We start from the raw sequence: 19,194 nt of genomic DNA, 5'->3' as shown, positions 1-19,194 counted from the left end.
GATGCTCAAAGAAAAAAAAAAAAGAATGACAGATACAGAAATCTTTCATCAGGAGCTCATAAGAATTAAATAACACCTGATTGGACAAATCCGGTCACATGATTAGGATATGCAAGATGATTCGTGATCAAACCATAAAAGGTAAATTACATAATTACATATATAAATATCTTTCCTCTTGCTAATTTTGCCATAAAAATAGATAATTAAAAATATATTTAAAGCATAAACCTGCAAATTAATGGCATCAAATGAGTATATAAGATGCAAATTCACTTGATAACCCGTCCATCTGCACAGTTTTTAAACTAATTTGAGATTTCAACAGACATGGACCTGCATTCCAAAGCAAGATCACACAAGTACTTGTGCAAGCGGTGTTAATATCCAAACAGCGCTTTGTGATCACAACTACACTCTTAAATATTAACAGCAGACACAGACTCCAGCACTAGAAAACTGTCGGAGTGCATCCACAACCCCCACCTCAACTAAAGCACTCTGCTTCTAAACACAACACGACACGACTTGACAGATCAAACAAGCACACTATCCCGTTCAAATGTTCATGTACAGGTACTCACTCCATCAGTATTGACGCTCAAAGTTGGCTCCATGTATGGCAGTGTTAGGCTCCACAGTCGCCCATTAAATGACTCCACGCTCTGTAAACACATCCATCCACTGGCTGCGTCCAATACAGCGTGTGTGAGTCCGTATTCATAGTCTGTCCCTGTCACTATCTCTGCGTCTTGTGTTGTTTGATTCTCTCTCTCTCTCTCTCTCTCTCTGTCTTTCCACCCACCCCGCTTTAATTCCTATTCTGCCCACAGAGCCCAGGGCTCACAGACAGAGATGCAGAGACACGCTCGTAAGTGGGAGTGAGTGAGTGTGTCTGCTTGTGCGTTCACACTCATATACTTCACAGAGGCGTGAGAAACAGTCACACATGCACTGAGATGTAAGTGCTTCACAGTGGGATTCTTCATGTTATTTACACAATGCCTTGTGTCACCTACTTAGTATGCCTGGAGCACAGCATCTGCTTAAAGAAGGGAGCGTGAAAGAATCAGAATGAATGTGTGTGTGTGTGTGTGTGTTTGAACAATTAAGGGGGTTCAGCTTCCTGGCATGTGTTTATTTCAGTGTGTGTATAATTGCAGTCAATGTGTACAATAAAAAGTATCAGGAACATTGAATTGTCCTTCTCATTGTGTTTGTGAGTGGATCTGTCTTGTTTGACAGACACTATTAAACCTAAACGTGGTATGAAGGGCTACATTCTTCAACAAGTCCCAACTCTGTTCTCTCTGTAAGCAGTGTTTAAGAATCCATGGGGTCTGTTTTTTGAACCCGGAAGTAAAAGTAGAATTTTCACTATAATAAATCACTCAGAATTTGTGACTGATGTGAAGCTATGTACAGATGAATGCATATGGCTTCTGTAGCCAGCAGCCTCAGAGAGTTAAAAATGCATTGTATTGCTCCTGCTTTTGATTATAAAATGCCCTATAACATGAGATAATACATTCACTTGGACACATAGATAATAGACGGACATTTTAACGCATGCATATAGAAATACAACCAGAAACAAACATGTGATTCTGAGAAACTATTCAAAATAAGGCAGTTAAACGAATGAGAGTTGAGACATATTTCTTCTGGGTTGGACAATTATTAGGATTCCTTGTTTTCTAATCAAGCTTTTCAACTACAGGAAGTTATTTTCCAGTGCTGTGTCATTAATATTTATTTAGCATAACAAAATCAGTATTTAGGTTTTAATTTTCAGAATTATTATTTTTTGCTCTATGATTCTAATTTAAAGGATTCAAATAATGACTAAACAGCATCTGCTTTTATGATGATAACCATCAAGTTGTTTTCGCACATGCTTGACTTCATGTATGCTGCAATCGTCTCTAGACTCTCAAAGTGATTCAGAAGAAATCGACGGTTTTTGCAATCATTCAGCGCATTACTTTGAACATACAGCGCTGATCCAATTACTCATACAGCTCATACTCAAGCCAGCATACAACATATCCTATTATGCCAATTTTATTGCAAGCATGCAATCTAAAAACATTACTTACATAATCATGATTGTTCAAATCTGTTTAAATCAGTAAACTGGTCAGTTTATTCAAAAAGTCTGAGACGGTGTAAAATGGCATTCACAACCCTTGTTACTTATGCACTGTAATGAGTTGAAACAGATATTCATGACAAAATGTACTGTAGCACATCAGAAATACACTGTAAAAAGTGTCGCTGACTTAACTTAAAAAAATTTAGGCCTTAAAATTATTAAGTAAATAATAACGAAAAAAAAAGTTAAGTGACAATTGACAATTCACTTAACTTATACTTTTTTATTATTAATAAAAAAAAAATTTAATTTAATTTTTTTTTTAAAGTTAAGTCAACTTATCACTTGTTACAGTGATAAGAAGCCTATTTATGAAATATTGTGTGTCATCAAGCATTTCATTGTGTTTGGGGCAAATATCTGCACTTCTTGAATGTTGAATTTGGGGGCTGTAGCTAACTGCTGTAAAAAAAAAAAAAAAAAATTGTTAAAATAATGTGTTACCCGCTGACTTAAAATTTTTAGTTTAGTCAACTAAAATATTCCAGTTGTCCCTTAAATTAACATTGAGTATCTTAAAATTTCAAGTTGACTAAACTAAAGTTTTAAGTCAGCGGGGGTAACAAATTATTTTAAGTTGAAACAACTTTTTGAAAGTGTTTAGTTTGAAGTGTAAAAAGTTGTCCCTACTGTTTACTAGTGGTTCTCAACCAGGGGGCCAGGGACCATTAGGGGGCCTCAGCAAACTGATAATTTAAAATAAGACCAAATAAGCATTAAAATAAGCTAAAACATCTAAAAAGCAAAACATTTCCTTGCCAGAAACGTTTTTCTTTGAAGAACTAGGGTTATTAATTTTTTGGAAAAAGGGGTGTAGCCTATTTTGAAAAGTGTGATTTCTAGATCTGGAAAAATCTTAATTTATATATTTATTTATTCATTTATTCTTTCTGGTCCTCGAATCTGATTGGCTGAGAGGAGTGCGATATTCTAGTGATAACAGAACTTTTGATCCCAAGCATAACAGAACCATTTCACCATTTTGTATCACTCTGCTTGCGGTATTATTTGCGGAGTATGAACTTGTTTAGACTTCAAATATGTGGTTCGTAAATAATGATAATGATAATTTGCTTTGACATTTTCGGAGATGTGAGCGCAAGGGCATTGGCGGCCGTTGTTTCTTATATATTTACACACATGTATGTATGTATTGCCATGCCAATCTTAAAAATATTGTATTAGGTAAAAACTGAGTTTCTTTTTAATATTTCATCTTTATTTATTATCCGGTAAATCACAAAGTACTGGAAAAGCCATTTAAATCCATTGCTTAAAAAAAAGTGGGAACCTTTAAAAACCTTCAGTTCTTAAAATCTACTGAAAGTTAATTTACAGAAACTAGGAGTGTCTGGCCTTCGAATATTGTTGTGAACAATGGGGGCCTTGGAGTCCAAAAAAAAAAAGTCCCTGCTCTAAATGGTGGCATTCAAAGTGCTTTACGTAAAAGGAAGTAAGATAATCATTAAAAAAAATATATAATCACAACAATAAAAACAAGGAATTTTAAAAAATATAAGACCAAATGTGTGTATTTCAAGTTTATTTCAGCGGTCTGTGTTTATGAAGAAGTCAGTCTCCGGAGTGCCATTCAGCTTAAATTATCCCAGTAAAAATAAATCGTATTCGTGACTTTGAATGATAGTCACGATCAGTTTTGAATGGGGGGTGGAATCTGTTGGCTCAGTGAGCAAACTGAAGGCTGGAAAGGCTGGCGTGATGTCACACAGTGTCTGTGGGCATGAAGAGAAATGACATCTCACCGGGTAAACACACGCTGACAAGATCACTGCATTGCTCGCTTTCTCTTACATGATAGGCCAGCCAGAGGAAATGTGTGTGTGTTCTGGAAAAGCCGGTAATTAGTTCCTTTCCTGATGTTGTTTGTGTATGTTCATCTCAGAGCTTGAGAGTGTATGTCACAGCATTTAAGGACAGTATTCAATTAGCATGTAATTTACGAGTGCGTATGCACGTTCATGCCTCACTGCAGAGAGTGTGTGAGTTCGTAGCAAAATCCCTGCTAACGAGAAGAATGCTGCTCAATGCTCATTAGCACACACACACACACACACACACACACACACACACACTAATTACTGTGCTGCTTCACAAAGCGAGGTCTGTTCACACACAAGTGCCGCCACTCTGCATATGTGCAGCTCTGAGAAAAGAGAAGCAGCATCCGGAAGATGAGGTAAAGAGATGAGAGGAAACCTAATGAGAGACAGACTACAAGAAAATAATGGAAGCATGAGGAAAAAATATAAAACAGTCGCATTTAACCTTCTTTTTAAGCTATAGCATTGTCACAGTTTCTGTATTAACTATCAAGGCTTTTCTTAGCATTTGTACAGTGCAGATGATAAACATCCTGCTTTTAAGAGCTTAAGACAGTTGTTTTCTCTCTTCTTCACTCAATACAACCCTCTTTATGCAATCAGGCGAGTGTTTGTTCCAGCCACTAACTGGAGGAAGCGTTTCATTCTTTTATCTTATCATGCCTGATCAACAGTGTGACTGTCCCGTCAGAGTGGCACGGACACTCATTTTCATGTTATGTACCTCAGCTGGTAAAGAGGGATTCCTGCTCTTTAAAAGAGCAAAGTTTTGATCATGAAATTAACACTTAAACAAGTCCAAAAGAGTAACAGTTTTCTGGGATCAGTTACTTATTATTGACTGATCATTTATCATTTATAATAGTGGACAAAGGTATAGGAGTGGGAGGGGCCACATTAACCCTAGTCTTTGAAAAGAACTGATTACACTCAGAAACCCAGAGTAGATTTTTTTTGGGGGGTGGGGGGGGGGGGCATTTTTAAATGATAATTATTTAATTGGAAAATGTATGTTACTTTATACAAGTTCAGGGTCAGTTTTTTATAATAATAATAATAATTATTATTATTATTATCATTATACGTTCCTTTGGACATTCTATTCTTCTGTAAAAAAATCTTGTAAAAGTAGTAAGAAAAACATTTTGAAAAATAATAATTAGAAGAAATTTTTACTGAGCAGCAAATCAGCATATTAGAATGATTTCTGAAGGATCATGTGATACTCAAGACTGGAGTAAGGATGCTAAAAATTCAACTTTGCATAAGAGACTTTTTTCAAATACGAGCTGTATTATAAATTGTTACAGTTTTAACTAGATGTTTACATATGCATATGGAAAAGGGATTTATATAAAGCTACCTACAATGCATTTACATAGCACTGGCCATGACAAATTCATGGGTTTATTCCCAGGGAATACATAAACTAATTATAAAATATCTTGAATGCAATGTCGGTGGTTTTCCACAAAAGCATCTGGCAATTGCATAAATGTAAATGTGCCTTTTCTGAACCCAAGATTTTGGCGATGATATAGCTATGGCCCCTCATTAAGTGTTTAAGTCAATGTGATTAGTTTTGGCTATTTTATTGTTGGTCATGTCTACCATCAACCTCCATGATTTAGGAGTGGAGCGGAATAAGTTAAATATTTAGGGGTTAAATTCATGGGTCCAGAACAAAGATTTTCTGGGTAGAAACCCATTCCTTGTACTCAGTCTTCATGCTATACCAAGGAGGACTTTAGTTTGATAATGGATTACTTTGTAAATGTTAAGCACAGATTGATGTTCATTTAAAATAAGTTAAAATGAAAGTGTGTAATTTCTGAACCACTAACATTTTAAATATAATGATTTTTCAAACAGGTTGCCAAATCGCTACTATTTGTCAAGCAATGTTTTCATACCAACACAGATCCACAGTGTTCACACACTTTTCACAAAAAACAAAAACAACAACAACACAAGAATGCTTCACTTATTGTTGTCTGCATAAATTAAGGAGAAAATATGCACAAATTAAGGAGAAAATATGTAAAAAAAACACTTCAGCTTTATTGTTCCAAATTAAGCCTCTAATTACTCACAACAACAAAAAATAGATAAAACTATAATAAGCGCTGGCATGCTGGCTATTAGGACAGACTGAGATGTGATGTCAGTTTTTTTGTGCCCCCGAGCTCTTCCATCTGAAAATTACACCATCTATGTTTCACCATCTCCTCCGTTGCCATGGCAATCTGCCGTCACCACACTTTGCGAGCATCACACGACACGTGGATGCACTCTATCTCTTTGACTGCAGGGTCTAAAATTAAACTCACATGTGTGAGTGTGACCACTGCCATTAATACACTAGAATACCCTCGCTGAGGTGTCAAATCTGCTCTACAGGCACAGAGCTGTCGTTTTGTGAATAAGGGCCCTAGAGTTCATGTACTCCAGAGGTTGCTTGTGTTTGTTTGTTTCAGTGTGCATGCATGTCTCTGAATTACTGCGTAGATCACTCATTCCTTATGTAATCATTCCCAGCCCCCCGAGTGATAGGATCAGAATACTGAGAAGTGAGAATGCGAGAGAGACAGAGACTGAAAAGTAGGGACATCTTCCTGAGGAGAAAAAAAGAGCATTTGGGGAACCTTACCTCAAGGTCATCAAGTGAGCGAGCCATACTGAGACGCTTGGAACGTCCAAAAGATCGTCTGCCGGAGGAACGCTGAGGAAAGCCCATAATGATGCCTTTAAATCTTCCACCCTGTGAGAAACAGAGAGAAAGACATTAGTAACATAGACAAGACCAAACAAAATTTTGCAGAAGTCCTTATGATGCAATGTGTATTGCAACTCATTAAACGTTCCATCGTCCTTGCACTGGCAAACCATGTGCAACCATGTGTCCCCCCAGAAATGTCTGGGAATTAGGATAAGATTTTTTTGCTAAGTATAGCCAGCAAATAGTTTGGAATAATTAAGATTTTATTAGGATTTTATTACAGTAAAACCAGTAGTATTGTAAAATATTATTACAGTTTAAAATAACTCTTCTATTTGAATATATTTTTAAAAGTAATTTATTTGATGGCAACACAGTCTTCAGTGTCACATGATCCTTCAAAAATATTTTATGCTGCTTTGGTGCTTAATTATTAATAATGGTTCAATGTTGAAAAAGCTTTTACTGCTTAATAATATATTTGCAAAATCTGAGATACATTTTATTTCTGGATTCTTTGATAAATAGACTAAGATTAGTGTTGTAGTCAAGACCACCTAAACCGAGATCAAGTCAAGACCAGAGTGTGTTGATACAAAACATGACCAAGACCAAGGCAGGGAGAGATTGAGTCAATACCAAGATCAAGACAGCACTATTCAAATTCATCTGGCTACTACTGACTGGGAAATGTCTTGATTAAAATAATAAAAAGTCATTGACACTATAATTACAATTGCATAAATGTTATTAGGTTCAAGTTTTAAATATAAAACTTTTGAATATAGAAATGTGAAAAATAAAGCAATGCTTTTAAATATTAAATGCTAGCATATTAGCAAATCTGCTGAAAATTCAACTTTGCCATCACAAATAAATTACATTGTAAAACATATGCAAATGTTATTTTAAATTATTAAAGTTTATTTGAAATCACTTTTAAGTATAATGCTTTAAGTTCACACATGATCATTTATCAGACTTATACATTTGCATCCATCCTTAGTTCTGCGCACAAAACACAAGAGTCTGGTGGACAGTCTCAATCCCAGCTCATAATCATATCATAGTGACCGTCTACCAAAACTGTCTCCTGAGAAATAGAAGTGATAAGCCCTTTGGTATCCCTCTCCCTATTTTTGAAAAGGACAACAACATTTCTCCTCCACTCCATGTGTGAAATCCACAGAGGAACCAGTAAACAACTCTCCTCTCGCCGTTTGATTTACTAATGAGAGGAACCTTTGGCGATATCGTTTGAGGATCACATGAACAGACACATGGGGAAATGTGCGCTTGTTTGTGTGTGTGTGTGTGTGTGTGTGGTTGTGTGTGTGTGTGTGTGAGTGTAAAAATGAACCGCATAAAGGATACTTTTGTCACAAGTGGTTTTTAAAGTGGATTTCCTAACAACACAAGGTATTTAAGCTAAATATGACATTTGTGCCACTAGTATTGCACTGCACAGTATTGCCAAATTAAGACTATATCTTAAAGGGTTACTCCACCCAAAAATAAAAATTTTGTCATTAAGCTCTTACCCGTTCCAAACCCGTAAAAGCTTAGTTCGTCTTAGGAACACAATTTAAGATATTTTGGATGAGAACCAGGAGGCTTGTGGCTGTCCCATTGACTGCTAAACAATTAACACTATCAAGGCCCAGAAAAGACATCGTCAGAATACTCCATCTGCCATCAGTGGTTCAACCGTAATTTTACGAAGCTATGAGAATACTTTTTGTAAACAAAGAAAACTAAAATAACGACTTTATTCAACAATTCATCTCCTCTGAGTCAGCGTATCGCGATTTTGGAGAGTATCCGCTAGACACAAACTGCATACACTATTCTGTGTCAGCCGCACCACACGGATACACTTTCTACGTTTGTTTACGCATTGATTTTAATGAAAACAGATTACCGAAAACAGTTATTTTTGTTTTCTTTGCATACAAAAAGTATTCTCGTAGCTTCGTAACATTACAGTTGAACCACTGATGGCAAATGGACTATTTTAGCAATGTCTTTCATACTTTTCTGGACCTTGCCATTGTTAATTGCTGAGCAGTCAATGGGACAGTCACAAGCCTCCCGGTTTTCATCAAAAATACCTTAAATTGTTTTCCGAAGACGAACAAAGCTTTTACGGGTTTGGAACGACATGGGGGTAAGTGATTAATGACAAAAGTTTCCTTTTGGGGTGGCATTACCCTTTAAGGTACTGTGGGTGGTTGCTAGGGTGTTTCTAGGTTGGCTTTAAGCCAAATTTAAGTAAAATTTCATATGCAAAATAGGTCTACTGTCAATAGTGTATCGATGTATAAAGCATAGCTCACACAGAATACAGCAAATTTGTCTGACCAACTTGAACCTATTATATACATTGGGAAATCTTTTACATTCACATGAAATTCCAGACGACAGATGAAATGACCATAAAAACTCACTAAACAATGCACCTTAAAAGGCAACCTTAAAGTGAAAATCATTTACTAACCCTCATGCCAACCCAGATGTCATGAAATTCATGACTTTCTTTCTTTAGATGCATATATTTTTAGATCTCTGTCCATATGAAAAAAGTAGACAAAATACATGTAAAATGCTTCAAAATCCACGTAAAACGACCACAGTTGATGAATCAATGTCTACTGAAGTGAATTATGCTTGTGTAAGAAAAATGTAAATATAAAAAAAAAAATAAGATAAACACTTTTAACAAACATTGCTTCCAACAAACAAGCCAGAAGACATTGATTCATCAAATGGGGTCATATGTATTAACGTCATGTTCATTTTGCAAAGCGTCAACTCTGGGAATCCTCTTGCATTATAAAGACTCAAATAGATGGATTATTTTTCTATAAATCTTTCTTTGTGTCCAAGAAAGTCTTGTACATCTGGAATGGCATGAAGGTAAGTAAATGATGAGAGAACTTTCATTTTCAAGTGGAGTATCGCTTTAAAGAGATTTTTTGCCCATTCTCTAGTGTACCAGGTGCAAGTAGTATGTCTGATTTCTATTAAACCGTAAGCACTCAAACAAAGCCTCATAGCAACAATATTTACACATTCTCTACACATTTAACTGGTATAAAAGAAAGTCTTGCAACAGAAAAAAAATACAAAAGCATTAACCCTGATGCAGTCAGAAAGATCATCAGTGACGCTGGACAGAGAAACAGAAGGACGAATGTAGAAAGATGGGAGAATCAGCAGTCAAGCGGTCAGAGAAACAGACTGATTAGAGGGATAATTTTCATAGGCTAAAGTTTAGAGGCTGATTGTGCAGATGACAAGAGCAGTGTAATCAAATGGCCTCCTGAGTTGCCTAGAAACGCAGTGAACTCTGTCTTCAGCCTCATCATTATGACACATCAAGTGATAACAAACATATGCACACACACACAAATATGCCAACACAAGTGACTACATGCACATGAGAGTCAGGGCAGTACATACTTCAGCTATGCACATATGTCTCTGCATTTAAAAGGATAGTTAAATAAAAAATGATAATTCTGTCATCATTAACTCACTCATCCCAAACCTGTTTGATGTTCTTTCTTCTGCAAACACAAAAGAATAGTTTCGGTGACCACTGACTTTTAATATAGGATATTTCAAAGATTTCTCAAATAATTTTCTTTGTAAAGTTCCCTTACAGAAAAAGCACGTTAAATCACATGTGAAACACAAATGAAACATGTGGTTTTGGAATATTTTCATGGTCTAAATGTGTGAAACCTATGTGAACACATATGAACAAATATAGATCACATGGGTTTCACACATTTAGACCATGAAAATGTTCCAAAACCACATGTTTCATGTGTGTTTCATGTGTCTCATATATTTCACATGCGACTTTAACGTGATTGCAATGCACATGTTAAGTTCATGTGCTTTTTCTGTATAGAATGACAGTGAGTGGGCCTACACAATGACAGAATTTTCATTTTTGGTGAAACATTTCTTTAAGGCTAACAAGACAGGACATTTACATAATATCTCTCTCAATCACACACACTCACAATGTGAATTTCAAGGCAAGCATGCAAAGACACACTCACATGACGCACATACTATAAAAAGAAAGCTCATAGAATCAGGAGAGAACAATTGATGTGTTCTATGGAAATATATGAACACAGGTTCCTTAAAGAAAAGATTTGAAAGTTAAGAACTGTAAAAAAAAATTAAAGAATCAAACAAAAATTCAACGAACACAAAGGTTTGCTCTTGTAGTGCAGCGAATGATCGTAAATTCTGCATTCATTCCTGGTGTCTGGATACTAGACCCATATTGGGTTTCATTAATAAAAACACTATCGGTCATGTTACAGAGGAATGGGTTAGCCAGACATGAGTGACCGCCTCTTGATCACCCCAGTGGTTTCCATGGCAATTGAGCACCACAGCGTTGTGAATTAATCTAAAGAAATATCATGGACTAAACTACGTTCCTTGGGTGAATCTTGTTGATGGTTGCTGAAAAGCAGCATAGAGCTGTCAACATTGGTTTTGGAGAACAATACTAAATTTTCCAGATGTTAGCAAGAACTGCTCTGTTTTGTGTGTAGCACTTGAATCAAAGGAGGATTTTTTATTTTTTATTTATATACTTCAAAAGACTAATGATGAAGGGAAAGGCATAGAAACATGAGGCTCATATGACTATGCTTACATCAGCACAGTCTAAAGATTTTTAGGCTGCGAAAGAGCGAACGGTACGTATATACAAACTGAAAGGTCTCAAAGTACATTCTGTCCTCTTTTTTATATCATTTCGTATGACAGTTTCACCTATTGATTTATTCACTCCATAACTGTACTATTTACACTTTCCTTCTCTAGCTCTCTCTTCCCCTCTTAGGGTGCAGTTGGGTCAGTCGTGGGGTTGAGATAACATCATGGATTCCTGTGGGGAGCAGGGACGTAATGTGCGCTGCATAGACCTCTTAGACTTATCAGGGAGGAGCTATCTTTGAGGAGCTCTGAGGAGCTTTCTTTCCTGTTTACTTCATCCATGTCGGAACGACAAACCATACCAAGAAATGTCACTATAAAAACATCTATCTGTTTATCTGTTTCATACCCATTGCAAAACTCTGTAGGAGCTTGAAGGAGATCTGCAAAATCTATTGTAGAATAATCCATCACACTATAAGATTACAACACAGCCACTGCAAAAAAGTATTCATATAACCAACTGTTACAACTGTAAACATCTCAATACTCAAAAACAATACCCAGTATGGATAATAACTGATATGATGACTGTTCTATACTGCTCTCCTCAAGTCTTGACATGTCTTGTTCTAGCACATGATCAATAGTCATTGTAAGTACTTTACAAATAATATGAACATGAAATGCTGAGTTTTTCTTGTATACAGTACATACAGATGGACAATATTTCCAATTGCTTTGATTTTTAGTGGATGTATGACGTTACCTGCATTTATTCCATTAATGACAACAAGAAAGTGTCTAAATACTTTTTGTCTTTACACTGAACAATATATCTATCGTATAATCACTTGAAACAAAAAAGTGCAATAAATGTAAATAAGTTAAATATAATAAATAATAATAATAAATGAAAAAAATATGAAACATGTAACTAAAATAATAAAATTAAGCTTTTCGTCTTCGAACAATTGTATAATCATTTGAAACAAAACATGTTTGTTCAATAGATGTAAATATTAAGTGAAATAAAGTATATGAAAAAATATTAAAAATTTAAATAAAATAAAACCATAAAATGAAGCCAACTGGTTAAACAATTTGGTAACATTTTAAATTAGGGAACAAATATTCAACATTAGCCTATAGTTGCTTGTTAGCATGCATATTAGTAGCATATTGGCTGTTTATTAGTACTTATGTTATATACAGTTCAAATTCTGTCATCATTTACTCACCCTCATGTCGTCCCAAACCTCTATGAGTTTCTTCCTTATGTTGAACATAAAAGAAGATATTTTGAAAAATTTTGAAGAACCAAACATTTGTTGGTCCCCATTGACTTACATAGAAGGGAAAGAAATACTATGGAAGTCAATGGGGACCATCAACTATTTGATTACCAGCATTTTTCAAAATATCTTCTTTTATGTTCAACATAAGAAAGGAATTCATAGAGTTTTTAACTATTCTTTAATGCCTTATTCTGCATGACCATATTCTAGATCCCTTATCGTACCCTACACCTAAACATAACTACTACAAACAACTACCTTACTATAAATAAGTAGTAATTAGGAGTTCATTGAGGGGAAAACTCTTATCCGTTCCTTAATATAAAGTGTTACCGATATTTTGCTTTATAATCAAGCCATTCATATCACCTTTAAATCTCTAATGAAAAATCATTTGAATTGGAAAAGAATCATCATACTATACTGCAACAAGTATTTGACCTGTAACTTACGCATAGCCAGTAGAACAGTGCCGCCTGTTGGTGAGTAAGAGATCAACTTGTGACCCCATGTGGGTGCCAAGAAAATTTTAAGTTTTGTCTCTTTCATGATTTCACAAACAGACAAGAAATTTACATAATGAAAAGAACCCTATGGGATTGTGCAGCTAATGCAGTAAAGAAAGTTACAAATTCAAACACTTTCCTATCATTAATTAATAATTTATCAGCCTCATTCAGGTTGACTGTATACTATTAAAACTCATGCTGCCATAATACCTCACACCTCTTCATCAGTCATGGCTGCTGCCTACCTGTGTGAGACAGACGTGGCATGGTCTCTGTGTCAACAGCCCTCGACTAGAATGCTCCCATATCAATAACACAACCTGGAATCACCTTAGCAACTACATTATGCATGCAGTTTTTATAACCTCAATAAATGAGAGACTGCATGGAGTATTTGTATTTTTAAATATTAATTTGTCACACTATTCAAATTAATTAGTGGAAAAATCTTAAATGCTACAGCATCCAAAAAATACCACATTTCCTTATACAGACATTCAAACATAAAATTGATGTTGATGTCCACATTATATAAGCAGTGCTAGAATGAAACGAGCAGAGAATGAACTGAAAAACAATTCCTTCAAGCAGTGAACATAGACCATTGATGTCTGACATGGCTTACTGCTTTTAGCAGACCCTGAAGCTATTGTCACAGATGATGCATATAACAGCTACAATACTATTCTGGGAAATTCAATCAATGTTGTCTGTTTTATTGCTTTGGGCCTGTGGACATCTTTAGGCCTGTTTGGGGCCGTTGGCTCCTGTGGAGCAGTTCTGGGGATTTACTTTATCTGACAAACTGTGTTTTTAGAGACCTTAGTACTTAAAAAATTGTCCAGCCACTAGTCTGCTGAAGAATAATGTAATTTCATCCTCATGTCAATCCAAACCAGTATGACTTTTATTTAATGTGTAGAACACAAAGTATCATGGCTTCTGAAAACTAGGAATACATTTTGTGAGTCATCCGCAACACAAAAAAGATGGTTCTTTATAGGTTCTTTACGCATAGTAACAGTTTTATTTACAACCATATCATCCTGACGAACCCTTTTGAAATAGTTCTTTGTGTCAGAGTTTTGAAAATACAAGTGCGACCATTTCTGTTCAGTTGAGGGTACTTCCCAAATTGTGAAGGGCTCACACAATATAGGCTTCAGAAATTTAATTGCTTTTACTTAAACAAATGACAGAGACACGTAATGATGTACCAAAAGGGTTCTACTATTGTTACAGACCGAAGAACCCTAATCTGATACCCTTTAGAACCACACTTCTTGAGAGTGTAGTTTTAGGACAATTTACTTTCATAATGTTTTAATGTTTAACAGCACCTGGTCCCTATACTGCTTTCGTTTTATGAAAGAGAGTGCATCAACATTCTACTAAACTTCTCCTTTGGTGTTCCACAGAGGAAAGAACATCATATGGGTTTGGAGCAACATGAATTGATAACAGAATTTTGTCGTTTGACATCTCCTTCCCAAAACTTGAGCAGCTGGAGGCCCATCAAAGGCAGTAAGATCAGAGCAGAAGCTCACAGCCATTTGAACGGAAAATTTTCCACTGGGAGACTGATTCAAACCCAGCTTTGTATCTCAATCTTCTCATCTCAGGGTCAGTTTTAACATGTTCCCTCCAAGCGAGGAGCAGCAGCTGAAGCAGCAAATGGCACTGAGGTATTTTCAGCCTGGCTACGCATGTCACCTACCTGACAGAATTCTTTTTGACAGTGAAGTGTTTGTGCAGTTTTACTGAGTGACAATGCAAAACTATAAGAGCAACAGCACATTTTAAACATAAAATGAGTTTGAATATCAGTGAACCTTTTTTGTTTTTTTTGTTTTTGCAGAAACTCTGTGGTGGAAATTCCTAGTGCAATTGAAAACAGCAAAGCAAAGGATCATGCCGTGCCTGATAATAAGAACAAGGAAAATGTGATATCCATTCCAAGCACATTAGTTTTTGCCTGCAAGGACTTTTTGCACATACAACAGTTGTTTGAACAACACATTCCCTGGCTCATTAACCAGTATACTGCACTTGTTTCAAATTTAAAATCATTACTTACTAATTCTTCCTAATCCTGAGGATCACTTACTGTTGTAATTCTGAATGCATTTCAATTTGTGGTCAACTCCTCTGGAATGAGGTAGCCTTACTGATTGTGATCCTGAACAAGTTGTTCACAGACTTGAAAACAGAACCTGAATTGGCACCTTAAAAATGTCTTACCTTTTTCTCTGAATCTTTCATTCTTCTGCAATCGTTCGATTGCTGCTGATGCTCTCGTAGGTTCTTCTCCCCAAACAGCTTCTTAGCCCACTCGTCCTTCTGCACATGGAGCCGGTGAGGCTGCGAGGCGATCTCGCCTGCAGCACGGTACCGGTCGGCTGGAATTTTACTCATGGGTGGTGGCAGAGTGCTACAGTTAGCACTGGACCATCCGTCTGTGGACTCTGCATAAGACTCCTGATCACTGCTGTGCCCCTGACGCCAGTCTTTCAGGACGTGAACTGGCAGCCAACGCTGGCCTGATGCCCCAGTCACCTTCTTACCATGGGCAGAATAGTGGGAGCGTGAAGGAAGACCTGACACATCCAGTCTTGAGGAGGAGTTTATATGCCTGCCAGAAAGCAGAGGTGGGTCTCCATGGGAATGTGGATGGGGCTGAAGGTGATCTACAAACTGGTCAGGTCGGTAGCCATTACGATGCGAGATCGGCGGAGGCGGTGGTGAAAGACCTCCAAGGACACTCTGGCTACGAGGTCCTGGTGGGTTTTCCCATAGTCCTGTGGGAACATGGCGACTAGGGTTTGCGCCTAAGTCAACCAAGAGGACTCGGTTGTTTTTCTCCTCTGGCAAGAAGTTGCCGATGCCACTGTCACTGTTGCTGCTTGTGCTGTTGTTCTGCTGAGCATCTAGATCACCATCGAGGAAAGCTCGAGCTCGCATACCCTCTATAGATTCTCCCATATCACGGTAAAGCACCGACACGAACTGTAGAAGCGGCTGGGATGTTGGTGGGAACTCCAAGCAGCCACTGGTATCTGGGTCTGGAGTGCAGTCAAAGCCAAAGCGTCGGGCTACACCTTGGTGGACCATATGATGACAGAGTTCAGGGTCTACAATAAAGACGTGACAAGACGTACGCAAGCCTTGCTCCTCCTCACCGTGCCGAATCACGGCATGGTCATTTGTGGCTTGCATGGTGACAAGGCCAAAGTAGCGGCGGTCGTCTGGACACACGGCACTGAATGCTAACTTCTCTGCAGGGTAAGTGGCTAGAACAGTGCCTCGATCGTTGCACAGCTGTACACAATCATGCATGACTTTAAGCAGAACCAACGAGTGTATTTTTTGTTCTGCGCGCAGACGTCGCATACAGCCACGAATTGCCTGCAGGCTGTCACTTTCCAAATTGGCACTTGTTGAAGCTAATTCAATAGATCCCAAGTATCCCACAACCATCCCAACGTTGAGTATACCCGCAGAGTCTGCATTTTGCAACAGGGCAAATTCATCTTGCTGTTCAAACATATCAACGAACACCGAGTCATCATTGAGCACTTTGGCCATCTCCTCTTCAGTGAGCAAGTTGGGATCACTCCGTCGGGTGCCGGCATTACTGTAAGAGAAGTCTGGCTCTGAGAGAGCCCTGGTTTTAGAAGCAGAGGCACAAGCTACTGCCTTCTCCGAGCTGCTGGATGAGTGGCTGGAATTTTCAAAGATCATGTTAAAGATTCCACCAGACTGCATTTCTGCTACTACACGTTCTGCACGGTTTATGCCAAGTGTCTTCGAGTCTATCTTTGGCCGTAGCCAGTGGCTCTTGTGGTCATGGAACCCCAATTCTTCATCGCTTGAACATGAGTCTAGATGTACGTTGTTATGACTACCTTCAGCGATGACCAAGTGTAGGACACCTGTACAGCGCCCAATCAGCTTGACAACGTCCTCATGAGACGCTCTGGACACATTGATGTCGTTCACGTTTAGTATCTGATCTCCAGAGCGAAGGCCCACGTAGTCAGCCGGACTACCCTTCAGGATGCAATTCAGCACGCACGGAGACTGACCAGATAGCGTGAAGCCATAGCCTGTTCTTCCCCTTGCAACCTCCACCCCTCTTATGCTCGCAGATGGCTGGGCATTCACACGCCTCCTGCCTTGCTCTGATTGTCTGAACATCCTTTCAGTCCCTGTTTTACTCTCTTCTGACTAGGGCTCACAAAAGCAGAGATGGCGAGTTTAGTGATATCATCCTTCCAGCTCCACAGCCCAAGTCTAAGGCACTAATGTGGTGCATGACTGAATATTCATGCAATACCTTCACAAAGGAGAGAGGAAAAAAAGTCAATTAATACATTGACAAATTAATCATCACTTTAAGAGAAAACATATGGAAATGGTGAGCAGGTAATTTCAGTTATTAAAATATGCATTTCAAGTTAAATTATTAGGGATTCATTAAAACAATGAGAATTGCAGTAACTGTTACTGCTTAGTCATGATTATCGCTTCATTTTAGAATAGGCATTTTTGAATCCAGATCTATTTAAAAATACCAAAAGTTTGATTTGACATTTTCCATCATCAACATGTTTTCACTTGTTTATTTATTTTAGTGTGGCTTCAAATCTGAAATGTCCAGGTGGTGGACTGATAAACAAATAAATAAATATGGAATCAACATGACAACAAGGATTCAATTTATAAGAACTTGGAACATGTGTTTTCAAAATATATTTTAGTCATGCCGTCATTTGGCACTGACCCACATAACTTCATGTTATATATAATGTATGTGAAATATAACGATATATAAATTACAATATGCTAACCAAATAAAAGATACAAGCCTTACTGGACATTTATATATTTATACATTTAAAGGCGGGGGACAGTGTTGTTGTTTTTTTAAGTTAGCATTTCATAATAATAAATATGAAACTGATAAGATAGAACACTGACAGGATAGACAAACTCACAAATGTAATAGTGTTTGTCATCTATATCTTTTCCTTAGTTTCCTAAAAGACTATTAAAGTTACAGATGCGAAGAAGACTCATCCACTCTTGCTATCAGTCCCGCCTTTTTTCCCATTGTTGGAATGCCCACGCGTCAACATGTGTAACCATGACAATGGAACAGTCTGTAGACATTTCTCATCGTTCATTGGTTTCCATGGCTGTCAATCATCTCCACTACGACCCAAACCCAGTTTGACGGAGACTTGCCAACTGACCACAAAAGTTATGCTACAGGTGTCCTTCCATCTCTACACGAGCGAAAAACGACTAAAAGTAAAACACCACCGTACACACCTGAATACTTACTACTTTCCAGATAAATTTAATATTTAATATCGATAGAGAGCCGAGCTGCCTCGGTGTTGGTTTTCGCGAGGAACAGCTGGGCAGTGAGTAACATCTAACGGTATTGAATTATCGGCATCAGTAGCCAGATACTGACTAGAATAACATATGTTTGAGACACAGCTTGTAAAAAGCTATAAAACGATAACCTTATATAGATCGGCATGCAGTTAAATAACAGTATATTGTACCTAAAAAGTTATAATATCCGCAGAAAGTACAAGAAATTTTCCCATGGCTAATGTAACATTGCTAACATTAGCCGCACTTCCCAAAAACTTCCCTGTGAGGAAGAAATAAAGAAATCGTTGCATTACAGTACAGATAATACGGAGTTATATATTAGGTAATTAAGTGTTCTTACTTGTGACGGATGTGTCCCAACCTGATGTGAAGTTTAATGACATGGTAACCTTAGTGCTGCATAAGGAGTAAACAAAAGGAGAGGGCAGCTGGTGTGTGGACAGCAGAAGCAGGAGGAGGAGGAAACTGTTTTTTTCTTCTTCTTTAAGGACATCACCGGTAAAGGGGTTTTCCTTTAGGTGACATGGGATTTAGGGCTATAATTCAGTTCATCCTCAAGAAATATACCCTTCCG

General features: G+C 37.5%; 1 protein-coding gene across 2 annotated transcripts in view; it reads right to left on the bottom strand.

Moving 5' to 3' along the window:
• LOC306873453 (regulator of G-protein signaling 12-like) overlaps positions 1 to 19,057 on the bottom strand; it is a 48,254-nt gene extending 29,197 nt beyond the window's left edge. For both annotated transcript variants that reach the window (XM_079422760.1, XM_079422761.1), the window contains exons 1-3: positions 18,961 to 19,057; positions 15,453 to 17,547; positions 6,647 to 6,757 (exon numbers count right to left, since the gene is read on the bottom strand). In XM_079422760.1, the coding sequence (XP_079278886.1) occupies positions 6,647 to 6,757; positions 15,453 to 17,408 (2,067 nt within the window). In that variant the 5' untranslated portion in view covers positions 17,409 to 17,547; positions 18,961 to 19,057. The remainder of the gene's footprint in view (positions 1 to 6,646; positions 6,758 to 15,452; positions 17,548 to 18,960) is intronic.
• Positions 19,058 to 19,194: the final 137 nt, after the last annotated feature.

Source organism: Barbus barbus (assembly GCF_936440315.1).
Source record: "Barbus barbus genome assembly, chromosome: 8".
Lineage (NCBI taxonomy): Eukaryota > Metazoa > Chordata > Actinopteri > Cypriniformes > Cyprinidae > Barbus > Barbus barbus.
The sequence above is the reverse complement of the archived record's forward strand: the minus strand, read 5'-3'. Positions and strand labels throughout refer to the sequence as shown.